This window comes from Harpia harpyja, chromosome 10 (genome assembly GCF_026419915.1).
Source record: "Harpia harpyja isolate bHarHar1 chromosome 10, bHarHar1 primary haplotype, whole genome shotgun sequence".
Lineage (NCBI taxonomy): Eukaryota > Metazoa > Chordata > Aves > Accipitriformes > Accipitridae > Harpia > Harpia harpyja.
The window spans coordinates 5,236,993-5,254,822 of NC_068949.1; the positions used below are offsets into that span (position 1 = coordinate 5,236,993).

Here is a 17,830-nt window from a genome sequence, read left to right on the forward strand (position 1 = left end):
AGCCTTCTCCCGAGGACACATCTCCGTGCAGAGCTCAGCTACCACCCAGGAGCTTCCACACCGAAACTCGCCACCAAGACTCCACGTCCTGCCCAGACATCACCCCAAATCCCACAAGCGGGACACCATGGGCTGCAAAAGATGCAACCGAGGGGACCCCCAAGAAGAGACAGAAGCCTCAGCTGGAAGCCCTGGTTGAGCTGAGCAGTCACTAGAAGAGACGTCTCCAGAGTCCTCCAACCCTCGACAGCTCCAGTGACAACTTAGATGTGGCAAGAGCCCTTTTTTAGGGGGGTGCTGCTCGGGCTGCATGGTTGAAGGCAGCAGTAGATGCGAGAAGGGGCCTCCGTAGCCTCCATCCCAGCCACCCTCCGCTCCCAATCGATTCCTCCCACATTAAAAGCCAGTCACGAGCCCTGATTGAAGAGCACAAGTTTAATGGACTGAGAGCCTGGAAAGAGGCCGAGAATGACCGGGTCGATTTCTGCATTTACTAAAAACTGATCCCTAGCTAAATAAAGAAAGAAAAATAAGCTACATCTGTCAATCAGAAGAAAAGCATTCCTTTAATGCTTTTCCATCAGGGGGTCAGCAGCAGCAGACCCCCTGCCCGCAGGCACGCCCCACTTACCCACAGGAGTATCCTCGTTGATCAGCAGGTAGGTATCGAAGAAGTAGTTTACAAAGTACGGCAGCCGATTGCCCTGACCTGGGAAGAGGACAAAAGCAAGACATTATTTCCCTGGCACGTCATACATGGGCCAGCACAGCTGAGAGGGACTCACAGCACAGAGAGATGCACATGGGCGACCGGGCTCACTGCTTGGCATCGCGATGGTGAGGGCTAACCCCCAAGATGAAGGCCAAGAGGAGGACAGAAAGCACCGTGGGGTCCCCCATAGAAGCTGGTTGGGGAGCTGCTTCCCTCCACTGGCCTTTCTTTTTTTAGTATTTTCTTTTGCAGGGTGGAGGCAGAGGGGAAGGGAGAAGCCAACAGCTCAGGGACCAGGAACATCAATTATTGTTTTAGCGCATGATTAATACCTTTGCTTTGTTCCCACGGTTGAGAGCCTTTTGCCTTGTCAGCCATCCCAGCAAAACCTGGTGCACCTCCCCTCTCCCATCAACCGATCGCCTTTCCCTCTAATTGCCTCCTTTCACCTTTAATAACCAGGCTCAATTCTTTCTACTCCCTTTTTTACGGAGCTGGAAGCTTGCAAGTCTGTGCCCGGACCACAGTACCCTGCACCGCAGCCTCATTAGGTGACAGAGTCAAGCGCAGAACATGTAGGAGAACAACCACCGCAGCCTGAACTGGGAAAAAAGTCAACCAGGAAAGATTTACCATTTGAGGGATGCAGGAAAAAAGGTGGCAGGAGAGAAACACAACAACTTTCCAAGAAGGTTTGGTGTTGAGCTGGCTGTGTCTAAGGGATGGGTTTTCCTCGATACGCAGCCAGAGCCGGCCAAGCCCGCAGGCTTTAAGAAATGCAGTTCAGCTGCCAAGCATCAAAAATAGGGCTGTGCATGGGGAAGTGGAGGTTTGAACTGGTCTCGCCAAAATAGTTCACGCCTGTTGATGGGGAGTCCCAGGAGCCAGTCCCAGGAGGGGACAGGCAGGACCGGGGTCCCGAGCAGAGCCCCTGGCAAGGGGACTCGCTGGAAGTGATGGGGCAGCGCTTCCCTGCTGTGATCCCTCGTAACTGCCTTTGCCATGAGCCGAGCCAAACCCCAAGATCGTGCAAGTATAAAAGATTGCCGGAGTGGCAGCGTGACACCCCCTCACGAACCCCCACCACACCAGATGCAGATCCAGGCAGGCTCCTTTCAACACAGCCATTACAGAGCATCACCTCCATCATTACCCCAGCTGTTCTGCAACAGCAAAGACATTGCTTGAAGCAAAAGCATAGCAAACCCCGGATGAATCGGACGTCCAGGTTTCCCTCCTGACCATGCTACACTTTGCCACCACCCTCACGCCCTGCGCTTCAGCATCCCACCTTAAGAAACAAGAACCAGAACAAGTTTCAGCATCCTCTTCGCCTGCCCAAGCTCCCGACGGACCAAGATGTTCCCAAGACCTTTCAAGCGCAGGTCCCAGCTGTGCTCCCACACAAACCTGCTCAGGACCCATGGGAAACCCACTTGGGGCGGGGGGGGGCATGGGCACAGGATGGGGGAACAGCCTGGGCTCCTCGGGGCTCCCTCCGTAACAGGATTTTCAGCGCTGCCCTCTTTCCCGAGGCACTAGGTTTGTTAAACACCTCGAGAAGCGGGAAAGCACTAGAGGCAGCACTCTTGCAAAGGCACATTTAAATCTCAGCCACTGGAATTAAGTACCTGGAAAGAAAATGAGAAGGACCCCAACAAAATGGGTTATTTAGAGCTAATGGCATCTCCGGAGGCTTCAAAGCACACTCGTAGCTGGCTGCCGTGCCAGGCTCAGCAGGCTTTGAAGGGGGCAGATGAGGCTAAAACACACCAAGCAGCCCTTTACCACAGGGGACTTGCTTCTGCAACCCCCTCTATTTCAAAATACATTTCTTAATATCACCAGCATACTAAAAATAAGTTGCACCTCCCAAATCCAACTGCATCGAGTGCTGGGAGGCATTCAAACCACCAGTCTGCGAGCATACAGGATCTATGTGTTAAGAGAGGAGGGCGGCTGGCACTTGAGAGCTGGGGAAAGCTGAGGGAGGGTCTGGAGGCAGGACTCTGCTTTGGGTTGCAAATCCCAGGATAAAGAGCGAGACTGTCACCACACTGCTGGACTGTCAGCATTCAGAAGGGCAGAGCGCGATGGGAGGGGAGAGAAAGCGTCTGAAGGATACAAAAATGTAGGTCAAAAGATGCATGCTATGATGAATGGAAACCAACCCCCCCCAAAATAAAAAAGGGATGCTGTGGCTGAAGCCCCAGCCTCATCAGCCTTCTCCCCCCGGCCAGCCACAACACTCATGTCCCAGCCACAGCTATTTCCAGCTCCTCCACAGCCCAGACCACTGCCGAGGGCTGCATCCCTGGGGCGCCTTTGGGAATCTTTTCGCCATCTCAGATCTGGCCTTGAGGTCTTATTCTCGTAATCCAGCTGCTGTCAAAAGGTGCCTTGCCAGTCTGCGAAACACAAGTCTTTCACACATATGTCCTGCCACCTACTCTAGGATCCCACTTTTCCTTTCACATTTAATCCAGGACTGACAATATTTTGTTGGCTTTGGGCATGCCAGTCCTTTCACACAAATTAATTTGGGAATCACAGCCACCCACCACATACCCCGAAAGCGAGTTCACGCCTTCCCAAAAGCATCACTCTGAACCAGCTGTCATCTGTGGCTTCATCTAATGGATCATCAGCTGGATTTTCCTTCTGCCAGACTGCCACAACCACCCAGCCATACCCTGGGATATATCATCGCTGTATCCCTCAACATGGCTCTTGCTCGTGGCCCCCCAGCAAGGTGCATGGCAGAAAGCCATCACTTCCGCCACACTCTCGTAACCCTTTATTCCTCCTTTAGGTGCTACCAACAGGCTCCAAGGGATCATGATCAACATTGTTTTGACATGCTTGGAGATTTTCTTCCCTGCATGCCTGTTCCATGTTATTCCCATAGAACCTGCTGCTTCTTTGCCCTTCAGAGTCAGTACTCTCATCCTTGGCCACTCCTGATGCAAGAACATGGTAATCGCAGAGCTGTTCTAGCTAGCACCCCTCCATTCCTCCTAACCTGGAGACGATGAAGGTCTCTGCCCATCTCTGGTGACTGCAGCAGTAGCTGGGCAGGAACGGGCAGATTCCGCTGCCACGCCAGAGCTAAACCACCCTCTTCCAAACACACCGAGCCCACTTGGGCTGCACTTCTGCATTTATCCTAGCCAATTGCTTCACCAGGAGCTTTGCAAGTCTTCTGGGAAGAGGACCTCCATCACCTACAGCCCCCACGGTGAATGGCAGGGCATCCACACGCTTCTCCTCCCAACCCCAGGCACAAGCGTTGTGCCAGCGCTTGCTTATCGAGGGCAGGCACTCCTCAGGGAGATGACAACCAAGCCCTGAGCAGGGCAGGGTTCAGGGGAAAGGGGCTGACACGCTGCTGATCTGCAAACCTCCAAATCCCCATTTCCCTGTGCTGCCTCTCCAAGGCTTTGCAGTTTGCTATTGCCTATCTGCTGTGTCCAGCCAGGCACCCAGAGCAGGGCTGTGCACACACCAGCTACGCGTGCTGCGACCGACCGCACAGGGCGGGATGAAGGAGCAAGTCCCCAGCCAGGCAAGCAAGACCCACCATTCCGCCTCTAATGGGATGTACTGGACCGCTCGTGGCAAGTGATGTCTCCAGGGGGCAAGTTTTAGGAGGCTCAGACTGGGGCAAAGGACTCACTGGGTTGTCTTTTTTACTTATTTTTCCCCTTCCAGAGGAGTGACAGGGCAGTTAACTAGTGAGGCTATACTTGATCCAATATGACACCAGAGGGAGATTGACTGCGCTTGTCAGTCACAGCTAATGTCATCCACTGACTGCTTAATCAGGCTGCCAATCTGGGCAAGCCATCTTGAGGCTTTAGTAGGGGGAAAAAAAGAAAAAAAAGCCTTTATTCCAAAGGGCACAGCGCTATCAAATGGACACACGCTCACTATTGTTTATCAGCAAGCGCCACACAGGCACACTCGCCCTGGCCTCCCTCTCCCCCCACCAGTACCCAGGGGCTTTAGCCCATTCATGCAACAATCCCAATTTTCACGGGGCTTTACTGTATGTTTACAGTACTTATGCATCCCGGGATACACCAAAGCCCGGCCCAAGAGGCACATTTGCTACACCAGAAGGCGGTTGTCCCCCAAGCTCCCACCCGGGGGGCAGGCTGGACCCCACGGCCCCCTGCCAGAAGCCCAAGTACCAGGGGAAGACCAAGAGCATCACGGTCACAGGGCAGAGCCTGGCACTGGGTTGAAAGCTGACCACAGAGGTTCTGCCTGCCCAAAGCCCTGCCCTTCCCTCCAGCTGGAATTAGAAAAGAGGTTTTGCAGCTCGGAGAGGAGTTATTTCCCACACAGCATATATTAAAGCATAGTTTGGGTAATAATTTTGCTGCTGAAAGCACAGGGAAAGCCCTGCCAGTAATACCTCTGCTGTTGAACAGCTAACAAGCTTCTGGTTTACATCCTTGCCTTTTATCTGCTCCCTCTAATTTCCTTTAGGTTTTATTTACATAAAATGACCTAACACCATGTCTATTGCCAGGTGCGCCACCAGCTTTGACTTCACGAACCCACATCTGGAAGTTGCCAAGGTCTTCCCACTGAGATACACCAGCAGCATCTACCACCGTCGGGTTCACCAGCGCGTCCTCCTCCTCCAAGATGCTTTCCAGTCCCACCCGCTCTCTCCCAGGAACAGCCATCTGATGCCACGTGTGCCCTTTTACTGACTGCAAGAAAAGCGGCTGCACGGGAGCACAACGTGCAGGTCCCCAAGACTGCATGCAATGGAGATGGGCAATCTGCTTACCCATCACAGCCACGTCTCCCCATCACCACAGCAATGCTGCTCTGCCTTCGGATATTCATCACGAGGCCACAAACACAGCAAATGTTAGCCTCGTACCTTGCAAACATGAGACCCGAGCAGGGAGAGGAGGGGAGAGAGAAGAGCACGGCGCTGGACAGACAGCAAGATGACTTACCCAAAGAGACCAGCTCCAGGAAGAAGAGGAGAAGCAGAAAGTTGCCAGCAGCAGTGTGACGCTTCATGGTTCCTGTCAAAGCAGAAAAGCAGTGTCAAGTCCAGCGCTTTATGGATATTACCTTGTCTCCCCAAAACAGGCTTGGGGATACAGCCCTGCCCCAGCACTGCAGGGGGACACCCAGGAGATCACCGTTTTGTTAACACTGAGCTTTTATACAGGGCACTTCACCCAAGAGTGCCACCGTCACTTTCTTGGTTCATGCAGCCCCAACCATCCTCTTGGCGAGCTCCAAACTGAAACCAGGATTAATCTGGCGTAGGTGATACATTTTTTGTTTTCCACTTTCCAAAGCATATTTGCTCAGCTCGTGCGAGGCAATAAGCCACGGTGACCTCTGCGGTCAGGACCAGAGCAGAAGCAGCCCCAGCTGAGCGGAGCCGCTCGAGCGGCAAGGGAGATGTTGAGGGTAAGGAAGAGCCGCTGCTACCCAGGAGCGACACAGCAGCGAGCCATCAGCACTGGGTTTTAAGAAGTTTTGGCAAAGCCACATGGGAAGCTTGACCCAGAATTGCTGAAGAGGCACCGGGATTTCGGAGGACAAAGTACAGCCTCTCAAACCTCTCAAACCACCCGGACGGCTGCAAAACAGGCACTCGCGAGAGCGCTGGAAGCAGACAGGCTTGCAAACGTGCCTGCATCCTGCTCTGCCTCTCAAATTTCCCCAGCTTCGCATTCGATACAGCGCATGACTCCTCACGACGAGGCAACAGAATAAAACAGTAACAGGCAGCTGCTTAGCACGGCTGCATCCTTGCACGGTTTTCAGACCATTTAATACAAAGCTCTTTCCAAACCCACCCCACAAAACCTCAGCAAAGTCCCGCTTTGCAAGGAAATTCATACGCGTGGTATTTTAAAACATTCCACCTCGGAGGCAAGTATAAATCATATACGTTACACAGAGCATATAGGCACAACAGAAACCCCCAGACAGCTCACACAGAGCCTGAAGCAGACAGGACATCTCAGTGACCCGTCTCTGAAGCTCTCCATATTTCTGCAGATGCTGTGAAAGGTGTGGGGCAGGGGAACGTTTTCCTGCCAGCTCAGCCCATCCACACAGCAGCAGACCCAGGGACATGAAAGGCAGAGAGCGTATGTGACAGCCAGCCTTTTGGGCAGCAAACAGAGAGATGAACCTGTAGTTAAATGCATAAGCAGCTCCCACCCGAGACCAAGCGCTGACCTGAGCCGTGAGGGCTGAAACGAGTAATAAATCACATCTATTTATCAGCCTAAGAGGGGACTTGTTACACTTGTGACTGGTCCCATACACAGCAAGTTTTTGTTCGCCCAGCGCTCGCAGCACTTGGAGAACAGATCGCTAAAGCAACAGACCTGAAGAAGCTGCTGTGATACGCCTGATTCCCACTCGGGGAGCACCCAAACAGACAGCTCATCCATAAACCCAGGATGCCACCTTCACCCACCATCACTCTCCGTTTACCCCAAAAGCAGCAGCTCAGCCTTCCCTCTCCAACACCCTGCTTTACACACGCTAAATGCAACGACAGCGTGCAGTTACCCCAAAGCATGGCACCGTGCTGGGCACAGGCTGCAGCTGTGAGCCCAGCTAAGGGTGGAGGGGTCTGCACCCCGTTGCCACCCTAAAAGATGCATGGGCACCCCACAGGGGGGGTCCTTACCTCTGCAGGGCAGCCCGCACCCCAGCAAGAATGAGAGGATGCTCCTAAAGGAGCTTCAAAGAAATAGCTCCACACATTGTATTTTTACTGATGGATGTGTCACAGCAGACAGTTTGTAACAACTCTGGTCACCATAGAAAGGGCCCTAAATTCTAATTTCTTCTGCTATTTTGCCACAAGAGAGTGTCTGGAAGGAAGAGGTCTGCACCTAGGCAAGAAAAATGGTGCTGTGGTCTTTTTTGTGCATCTTTAGGAAATTCAGCACAAGCCTGAGAAGACATTTGGGATCAGCGCTGCTTAAATTTTAGGTGTATCGTGCCAATCTCCCCAGAAAACATGGACAGGGCAGAAGAGTTCAATCGTCCACCCCCCGTCAAGTTTCTGACTTCTGTGTGTTCGGTACCAGCAGAGCATCCAAAAAACCCAGGTTCTAAACAAAAATTACCTCTTCCCCAGGAGCCAGGCATCCTATCAGGCCCTTTAAATCTTTAGATTCGGCCAACAAAAGCAGAATAGACTCTTCTAACAAAGAAAAACCCCAAACTGCTCCGCTTTCCCCCTTCTTTAATAGGTTTCAGGGAGGAGAAAGTCTCTGACGTAGACAAGGCTGCTGTTTCAGCCCCCCCGTGTCCCCCTGACCAGCATCAAAGCCGGGGTGCAGAGCCAAAGCTCATCGTGCTGCCGCCAGAAAGGATGCGATGGAGAGGAGCGAGGCAGCCCAACCTCAAGCTCTTCCTCTGCCTTCTGCTGTGCCAAAATGCCATTGAGGAAAATGCTAACTTTCTTCTAAAACAGCACTGCTATCAGCCCAAGTGAGCGGAAACATTATTTTCCGGCTTCACAGACCATGTTTAAAAAGCAACAGGGCAGTGGAAAAACAATTTACGTGATGTAGAAATAAAGGCAGTTGACAGCATCCCCTTTCAAGTGTCATGATAAATCTAAATATTGTATATTCCAAGTCAGTCACTTCATTATGTAAGTAATTGCCTGAAATGTCATTTTGATTTTGTCTGTCTTCATTAATACTGCAGCTCTTCACTGGTTCTCCGAGATGGTTCACTCAAATATTGCAAATTTAGGAACGGGATTGAGAAACCTCTGGGGAGAACTTAAAAATTGTGACTAAGAGCATATTAAATTGCACCTTCTGCCTGAAAGAGGCTCTTTGTAGGAAGCATTCGGTGCAGTTTCCAGCATAATAATGTCTCTGGGCAAGTCATCTCTGGGAACTTAACTGTTGTCTCCTGGCTGCAAAAGCACTAATGTTAAACCAGAGATTTCCCAGTTCGCTGGCAACTGCTCCCCAAGGCACGGGAAGCAGCAGACAGAACCGCATTAAATAGTGATGGATGGGAATCGGAGGAGCCTCTACCGCTGAAACACCGCTCTGCAAAGAAGTCCAGGGCTTGAAAGTTTAGGAACCAGCTCAGGTCGAGCAGAGGTTTTTCAGCCCACTTGCCCCAAATGCCTCCTTCCCAAGCCTGGGAAGCGGCTTTTTTTGCTGCTTAAACAGCATGGCTGCATCCCTAAACGTGGCAAAGATCCCACCTGCTTGGCTACGCAGAGAGAGCCCGGCCGGCGCATGCTCCGGTCCTCAGCACACATTAATCCGAGTGAAGTTGGCAACAAGGCTCCAAGAGCCTTCTAGCATCTCACCTCTGCGAAACACCGGAGAAGAGATGCTGCCGCTTCTCAAGCCCGGACCACATATTGCTCTCAGGGTGCTTAAGCACCAGCTTCCAGCCTGTGCACCTGTACTGGTTATTTTTAAATGCACTGTTGGGGCGCTTGCATATGAGAACGGCTCGCACGCACACAAAACACACTTAATTGCCTCCATCAGAGCAGCGGCAGCAGCTTCGGTGACGGCTGTGCCTTGCTGGCAGAGATGCTCTCACGTTTGAGCTGCTGCTGGCATTTTTAATCACTCCCCAAACCCCCTGCCCCTCTCCCCCCCCACCTGGTCTTCCCTTCCCCAAATGGCACCGCGACACTTGCGCCTCAAAATTTATAGCGTCAGCCTCTCTGTTTGCTCTGCGCTGTTCCAGGAGCATAAAGAAGAAATGAAAGTGTAAATCAAAGCGTCTCCCAAATGGCTTCCATGCGAGGAAAACTGTACGCGCCTTCCCAAAAAGCCCCTTCTCCTGCGATGCGGCACAAATCACGTCCCCCAAAGAAGGGAGCCCGGCAGCCAGCGCTGCCCACCTACAACATTTGCTCCTTCGCAGGCAGAATGGAAGTCCCTGAGGTGCTACCAGGAGCCCACCGTGCCCGTGGCATCCAGCCAGCCGCTGGAAGACCCCTCTCGCCCCGGCACACCATCCATACCAGCTCTCCCCAGCTTCCTCCGTCACGTTGGCCACCTTGGAAGATGTTCCAACAAGGGTCACCACCAAACGGGCATCAGAGAAACCGCCCCCGCGATTCTCTTCAGCAAAGCACATCACTTGGCACCAACCCTCACGCCAAAACACAGCGGGTTGCAGAGGCACAGCGGCTCCCGCTTTCCCAGCTTTTCCATCCCTCTGCTCCTCAAATGGACGCACCACTAGAAATTCACCTTTTCTTCTTCCTATTGCTTCTTGGCCAGGTCTTTACAATAAGTAGGATTCAAAAGGAAAAAAGTAAAAGTTAATTCCACCCACCCCCCCCCATATTGGCATGAGTTATACACAAATCATAATTCCTAAAAATAACAAATTGCAGAACAGGGTAATCAGAAGTAAATTGATATTGATAAATAAGCTTTTCTTCCGTACGGTAGGTGGTTTATTTTAATCTAATGAGTTTTATATTTTCTGAGCTTTCAGATTCCATGATGAAGAGCCGTCCGCACTAGAATTACGAAGCACTTTGAAATATTGTAATTTTATGGCTCATTTTGTCAGGACTCTTGAAAATGAGATTTGTTCCCAGTGAAAAAATTTGCCCTTTTTTTCTTCTATTCCCTGCAGTGAAGGAAAAAATTCCCTTGTTAAATAAATACAGGCCAAAATATTTGTATGCATGGGGGGGGGAGCAGATGCACACAGAACAGGGGGCAAGCGGGCACGGCTGCCGATGGCTGCTACAACCCACCTAAGCCCCGAGATGGTGCTTGTAGGAGAAAGAGCATGAAAGGTGCTCTCTCCCCTTCCTTCACCCCAAATGCAAAGTTGAGGTTGGAGACACGGGTGTTTTCTCCCCACCCAGCCCAGGGGATGCCCACAAAGCCGACAGCGAGTCCGAGCTGCTCTGTGCATCCTACCTAGTGCTAATTGGTGGTATTTAAACCTTTTTTTCTAGCAGGGAAAAAGCTAGAGCTGTTACTTACCAACAACCAGTAATACCAAAGTTTCCCACATTTCCAGCAGTTTACTCCCATTTCAAAACACGGACAGGAATGGAAACATTTTGACTGGGGCTGTGAGAGGTTTTCTTTCCCATAGGAAACAAGCATTAGCTAGCGCCAAGACAACATTAACACATTGTTTAACCAACAGCCCAAGACCAGAAGAAAATACCATGTTTGATCTTCTCAGTCCACGCAGGAAAACTTTGTCTGGGTTGGAAGTGAAACTGATTTTCCAAGTCATTGCAACTGCCTTAAGATAATCCCAGTAACTGCCCAGCTCTGCATTAGCAAAATGCAAATCTTCTGCTGCAGCATACCCCAACCGCGGTATCCCCAAGGAAAGTCATTTAGTGCTACAAGTACAAGCATCCAGTTTACCTCTTCATTCATGCAATATTAAAATAACATGCTGGGGGCTTAGGGAAGGGGGACCCCCATTCCCTGCTGCAGCAAGCATGGCCATCCACCCTTCCGCAGCAAAGACAGAATCTTTCTTGGGTAGGTGGAAGAGGAGATGCCTGGTTTTGGGTTGGTTTTGGGTTTTTTGGGGGTGGGTGGGGGTTTTTGTGTTGTTTTTTAGTTTGGGGTTTTTTTGAGTGGGGCAGCACTGGCTCTATTGAGTCTCCAGCACTGGTTGCTATGATGCCTATGGTGACTAGCAACCATTTTCCATCACAAAACCTCACTTAAGCTAGAACGGCAGCTCCTAAACTAGGAGGCAGCCTGGGATGGGGTATGGAGACCAAGCCAACAGGCTCCTGGCTCTCCTGGTTCCTGGGCTGCACCAAAACAGAGCCCAGCACATGGCAGCAAGGCAGGAAAGGAGCAGCAGGGCTACAGAGCGGATGATGCTAACGTGGGATGAAAAGGTGGAAAAGCAGCCAACAGCAACAGAGCTTAGCTTAAAGAAAAAAAAGAGGAGAAAAGGAGGAGAGGGAAGAAGGGTGGGAATTCTTGCTTTAGGAGGAGGTAGAAAGCTGAACTCAGTGAAGTGGCATGCACAGTCTGGTCTCACAAGAGAGGAGCCTCTCTCCAGACTCTTAAAAAACATACAGCAATGGACAAAGTGGCAAATGTAAAGATGCTGAAGGCCTGACCCAAAATCTGCTGGGGAACGGGAGGCCAGACGCTTTCTTCTTGTGCCCTGCCTGGAAGAAGGCAGGCTTGCCTGCCGAACGAGGCCGGGCAGCAGCCTGGCTGGACTTCCAAGCACCACCATCAAAACGACGCAGGAGAAGTGTCCAACATCCTCAGGCTCCGGCACGACATTTTTGAGCGAGTTTGTAACGCTGCCACGCAGCCTGTGCTTACATATCCTAGGGCACTCCTGCCTGCACTGCTTCAAATGCAAGCACACAACTTCTGTTTGGTTTGGGGTTTTTAAAGCGGGGGGGGGGGGAATGAAGAGAAGACATATGTGAAGTGGAATTAAAGAAAAAAAAAAAAAAAAGCGTTCATCTAGGTATTGCCCACTCCATTTACAGAATAACAAGCACACTTAGCAGACCTGCAGTAGATGACTATTGCTCAAGCCCTCTGGCTCAGGCTGGCCCTGGCAGCGCCGGAGTGAAGCCGGGGGCTCGGCGGGGCTGTACACTGGCAGGGACAGGGAGGGACCGGCACAGCACCTCGCTCCTTGCCACACTCGGGTGCAGCTTTGAACACGAGCATCACCTTTTTGCAGCGGCAGGAGGAAGCACGTTATAAGCTTCACTCTAAGAAGTACACCCATAACAGTGCGAGCAATGCAATAAAAAATTCAGCATCAACTTCAAGAGCAAGCCATCAGCCACAGAACCAGGAGCTCTTGACAATCAGTAACCAAACTACACTTCAAAGCCCTGCCAAAGAAGATGGGTTAGTTATTTAACTTCATCTTCCTTGGCAAACACTCGTCGCAGCAGACACCACTTCAAGTCCCATCAGCACAGGACCCCGGGTATGTGCGCACCCAGGATCTCCCCCCATCTCCCTGTCTCCAGCTACTCCTAAGCTCCAGGCTGGACGTTTGCATCACTAAAAAGAAGCAACAAGGCTATTTGTTCAGTCCTCTGGGAACTCAAACCGCAGGCTGGGAAGGTAGATCTCAAAAAGAGAGAGAAATAGGGGTGCTTCAGAAGAGGAAAAAAACCCAACCCAACCCAAAAAAACACCCTCACACTGAGCAACCTGAGCTGCAAAAGCTCTCAGACCATTTTTTGCCTCATCCAAATCAAGAGAGAAGTGTCCTTGCTGCTTTCGCACAAAGCTCACTTAACTTTCAGCGAGAGGCACTTTGCTGCAACAGACCTTTTCAAGGCCCACTGGCTGTTCAAGCTAATAAAAGTGAGGCTTTGCCTGATGGAGTAACACTGTGGGCACGCTGTGGCTAATCACTCGCTAGCTGAAATTTCAGGACGGGGGAAAAAAACCAAAGTGCTAGAGACAGCACAGGGAAAGGAAGATGAGGCTACTTGGGAGGAAAAAAAAACCCCAGATCCCTCAATCCCAAACAGCAGCCCCCGAGAGCAGGGGGTCAAACTGAAAGACAAAGACATTCAGTAGAGATGAAGTTATTTGGATTAATGACAGTAGTTCATCACCAGTGACAGGCTTGTTCATGCAAGCCCTCCTAGGACCCCAGCCATGGCTGAGGACCCTCTAAGCTGTCCAGTCCCTCTCCTACATGCCTTTTTCAAAGCTGCAGCAGCCCAGGCACCAACATATCCCCCCCATTTCCATGAGGATTTTGTCCCCAGTGACTTTCTCCCCAGCATACTCCAAGCAGAACATCTTTCTCCCCTGGAGAGTAGTTGTTATATCAAATGCACAGACCAGGGCAAAGCAATTCAGGCTAAGGATGGAAAAAAGCCTCACTGCAACGTTGGCTCTGGCAGAGGCTGGGGAAGGGACATTACAGCCCTCCCACAGCCAGATCAGAGTTTCCATTGCAAGACACATCCAGCAAGGTCCTTGGCCCCGGGGCAGGGATTCAAGCACATGTTTCTGCCAGACTGTCCAGCAGAAAAAGAGGCAATGTGTACCCAGGATGGCCCCTTTGATCATTTATGGAGCACACCATAGTCAGCAAGCACCCACCGGAGCTGCGTGCTAACACCTTCACGGACTGAAAGCCACCGGACTCCACAACCAAAGGTTTCCTGCCCACGTTGACCGAAGCTTTGAGCTCGGCACTATGCACGGCACAGCCCGTGCGTAAGCACTGTTCCAGCTCCTGCTAGAATGTCCTGGTCATTACCGAACCACAGGCGAGATCCAGGACATCTGCAAGATTTGGGTGAGCCTCAACCACCGGCATTCCCCATTTCAGCTGCAGAACCTGCGCGCTGAAATGGGCTCCGATAGCAACGCAAGCACGAAGGCATGAATCTTCATGTTTGTACGTCTTGGGCCATAAAAGCCCCAAACTAACCCTCATCCTCCTGTAACATTATTGAAAGTCTTATTGCAAAAAGCAGGACACTGTAGCGGGAAAAAACGCAGAAGTTTTGGGATGCACTTTGAACTATTTATGCTCACAAAGCAAACCTCCAGCTAAATTAGCTGGGCTGCAATAGCCCAGCTGCAAGCAGCTGGGACATTTTACACCCTAACGAGAGGCCACAGGCCAGCCCCTCCTCAAGCCAACCCCATATCCTAAAGCTTCTTAAATTTAAAAATAATCTGTGCTCAAGACCATCTGCACAGAACATCTAAGAAACTTCACAAATTAAATCCTTTTTAAGATGTCCTCACCACCCCGGCTGCTCCTGGGGTATGCTCCAAAGAGGATTGTGGTACCATTTTTCTTTGCATACCTCCATCAGGTCAGCAGAAAAGCTACCATACCATGAACATTATTCTGGAGACTATTGCAGCCAGCCAGTAGAAAATGTTTCTGGTGCTACCTCCCTGCCTTATTCAGGTGATGCCCCCCCGGGAGGGACACGTAGCCTCTTTGCACCTGAGCTGGGTGCCCTTCCCAGGCCCAGCTAGAGCAACCAGCCAAGCTGTGCAGCTCCTGCCTCTTGCAAACATTGTTTCTCCCACTTATCACACACGCGCAAAAAAAAAAAAAAAAAGAACATCAGTTTTTACAGTTTCCCATAAAGGGAGTGTTTTACAACTCGGTCTTAAAAAAAAAACATTGTATTTTCACAACGCGATCTTGACTTGGTGCTACAAAACCCACAGTTTGCCTTCCGAAACAAGAGATCTTTGTGGTGGGGAGGGAGTGAGGGGGGGAGAAGGAAGATGGAATTGCAAAGGGATTTCCCCTCCTCCTTCCCCAGGACAGGAGAAGGAGAGACAGCGGTAAAACTCCCTCCTTTGAAACACCCACCTGGATTGTGACAAATGCAAGTTTCCCATGGAAATACCTTGTCTCACTAAAGAAAAAAAAAAAAATTAAAAAAAATTAATGCACCAGCTTTATCCTGTAGTGCTATCTTGCGCCGAGGCCACAGGCACGAGGCATCCCAGGCTGCCGCAGGATGCGCTGGGAAGACCCCGGGAAAGAGCCGGGCTTGTTGCGTGCAGCCCAGCCACGGCGGGCACCGGGAAACAGCAGCTCTGCCAGCCCTCCTGATCCCCTCGACATCAGTTGTGCCCAAGGGATCTGCCACCAGACAGGGCTTTTCCCCCAGCACAGGAAAAAAAAAAACCCCAGACAACAAAAACCCCATGCACCAGCATAGAAAACTTCCCCTTCCAGCATCACACACCTCTCCCCCCCCATAAACCACTGGTGGGTAGGAGAGGAGAGGCAGCTTGGGGAGACGATAGTGGTTGGCGAGAGGGTGCTGGCAGCACCCCCAGGCAGCCCTGGCACGGGACTGGGTTTGGATTTGCCCTTCCCATGCAGGGTTCCTGTGGGAGAGTCCTGGGCTGCGCCCCTGCCCCAGCCAGCTCTGCTATTCACCTGCAGAAAAGCAGCACATCATCCCGTCCTCCGCATCCTTTTATTTGGCCAAATAAGCTACCCCAGCTCTGCCCTCTCTCTTCTTTTTTTTTTAAAAAAAGAACTGTTGCCTTTTCTATCAACAGCCTCATTAGTTTCTTTTTTTTTTTTTTTTTTTTTTTTTTTTTTGGACAGGTCTTTACTACCAACACCACAGATTTTGTATTTTCCCAATTAAATGCCGGTAATGAAGCCCCACACCTGTATTTCTAGTTGCAAGCAGGCACGGACTATTATTTACCTTTGTATAGCATCCAAAAATCGCAGATCAGAACAAAGGGGCTGGTGCCGGGTAGATCAAACCAAAACACAACACCAGGGGAAAAGCTATCCCTGCCACAAAGGGCTTACAGCCGAAACACCCCTAACAAACCCCCAACTCTGCGAGTTAAAAGGATGGGTAACGTAATTTAGCTGGCTGGTTTTAATAGGGACCAGACTCTTGAAGTTTGAGCATTCTTTAAATAAAGGCTCCAGCGACAACTCCAGGAGGTTCAAAGCTAAAGATGCCTGGCCAACGCCAAGTTGGATGTGTGCAGCGGTGAGTATTTGAGGTGGTCAGGAAAACACTTATTTAAAGAAAAGAGGATTGCAGGTCAGAGATTAAGGAAAAGAGAAGCAAGCAAAGAAGTGGGGGAATTAAAAAAAAAATCTCAAATAAAGCATTTTCTCAAGAAATAAAAAGAAACCATTTAGGGCAAGTTTGTCATTTTTGAAAAGCTGTTTTCCCATATGTTTTTTTTTTTTGAAGGGATGCAACAACAACAAAAAAAACCCCAAACCCAAACCCCACCGTTTCCATTGCAGTTAAGTCCCGCTGCGGTGCAGCATCCCCACGCCTTTGAAGAAGTTCAGCCCTGGCTCGGCCGAGAAACTTTACAGCTTCTCACTGCCTCTTCCTTCCAAGCCAAACTCAAAATTAGAACCCAGGGTGGGTTTGGAGATGGGGGGGGGGGGGGGGGGGGGGAACGACAGCGCTTGCTGTTTCAGGAGCAGGACAGCAGACGCCACCACACATTATTATTATTATTATTAATTTTTTTTTGCTCAAAGGGAAAAATGTTGGGCTTCCCACCTCCTGCCATTAATACCACCGCGCTGAACGACATCCCCCCCAAATTACTGCTAGTGATGATGATGGCAGCGCTCACCCCAAACAAGTTGTCCCCTCGGTGGGAGCAGATAAGCGAGGTCTGGGAAGGAGGACGGCGGGCAAAACCGCCCCCGGGGGGGGTGAATACCAGCGGCTCCGCGCCAGCGCATCCTCCGCTCATCCCCCCCCCCCCCCCCCCCCCAAAATAAATCAAGGCGGAATAAAGAAAACTCGCGGGGACATTACCTGTGGCGGCCGGTCCCGGTGTCAGCGACGACCCCCCATGCCTCTTCTTCTTCTTCTTCTTCTTCCTCCTCCTCCTCTCCCTCCTCCCCCCCCCGCGGCTGCCGGCCCCCGCCGCCCTGCCAGCCGAGTGAGCCGCCACGGGAGGAGGAGGAGGAGGAGGAGGAGGAGGAGGAGGAGGAGGAGGAGGAGGAAGGGGCGGCGGCGGCTGCCGCGGGCGGCGCAGCGCCCCTTGCCCAGGTAACGGGTATTTCAGCGCCGGCTCCACCGAGCATCCCCCCGCCGCAAGCCGGGGGGCTCCCGGGGCGGCAGCCAGCCCCCCAGATCCCGAGCTTAACCCCCCCCCCCCTTCGCTGGCTGGAGGGGGACACCCCGAAATAGCGGTTCCCTCTTCAAATACAACTTCAGCCCGAGGCAGGCGCTGGCCACGCAAAGTTTAATTCGGCCTCTTTGGGTTTAATTTGGGGGGGGTTGTTATCGTTATTATTTTTCTGACCTTTGTGCGAGAGCGGCTGGCAGGCCCGGGGAACGCATAAATCATACATGAGCAGGAAAGCGATACGGGCAGCGCGCTGGCAGGCATGCCAAGAGAGCCACACAGCAATTATTCCTCCCGAGCATCGCTCCCTCTGGCACTCGGAGCTTCAGTTTCTACAGACACGGCGTTGTATTTGCCACGCCACCGATGCACGTTTCTGCCTGACTCTTCAGCTCTCACCAGCAGTCCCCTCTGACCCCAGGTCCTCCTGGCCTTCCCAGCTTTCCCAAACCCTGCAGGACATCGCGGGGCAAATCCTCGTCCCCGGTCCGAGCCCTCC

The 17,830-nt window shown here is 51.6% G+C and overlaps 1 protein-coding gene across 1 annotated transcript in view; it reads right to left on the reverse strand.

Annotated features, from left to right (window-relative positions):
* Positions 1-17,051, reverse strand: part of CDH23 (cadherin related 23) — a 214,173-nt gene extending 197,122 nt beyond the window's left edge. Inside the window, exons 1-3 of the mRNA XM_052798881.1 lie at positions 17,016-17,051; positions 5,692-5,763; positions 632-709 (exon numbers count right to left, since the gene is read on the reverse strand). Coding sequence (XP_052654841.1) covers positions 632-709; positions 5,692-5,758 — 145 coding nt within the window. The 5' untranslated portion in view covers positions 5,759-5,763; positions 17,016-17,051. The remainder of the gene's footprint in view (positions 1-631; positions 710-5,691; positions 5,764-17,015) is intronic.
* Positions 17,052-17,830: the final 779 nt, after the last annotated feature.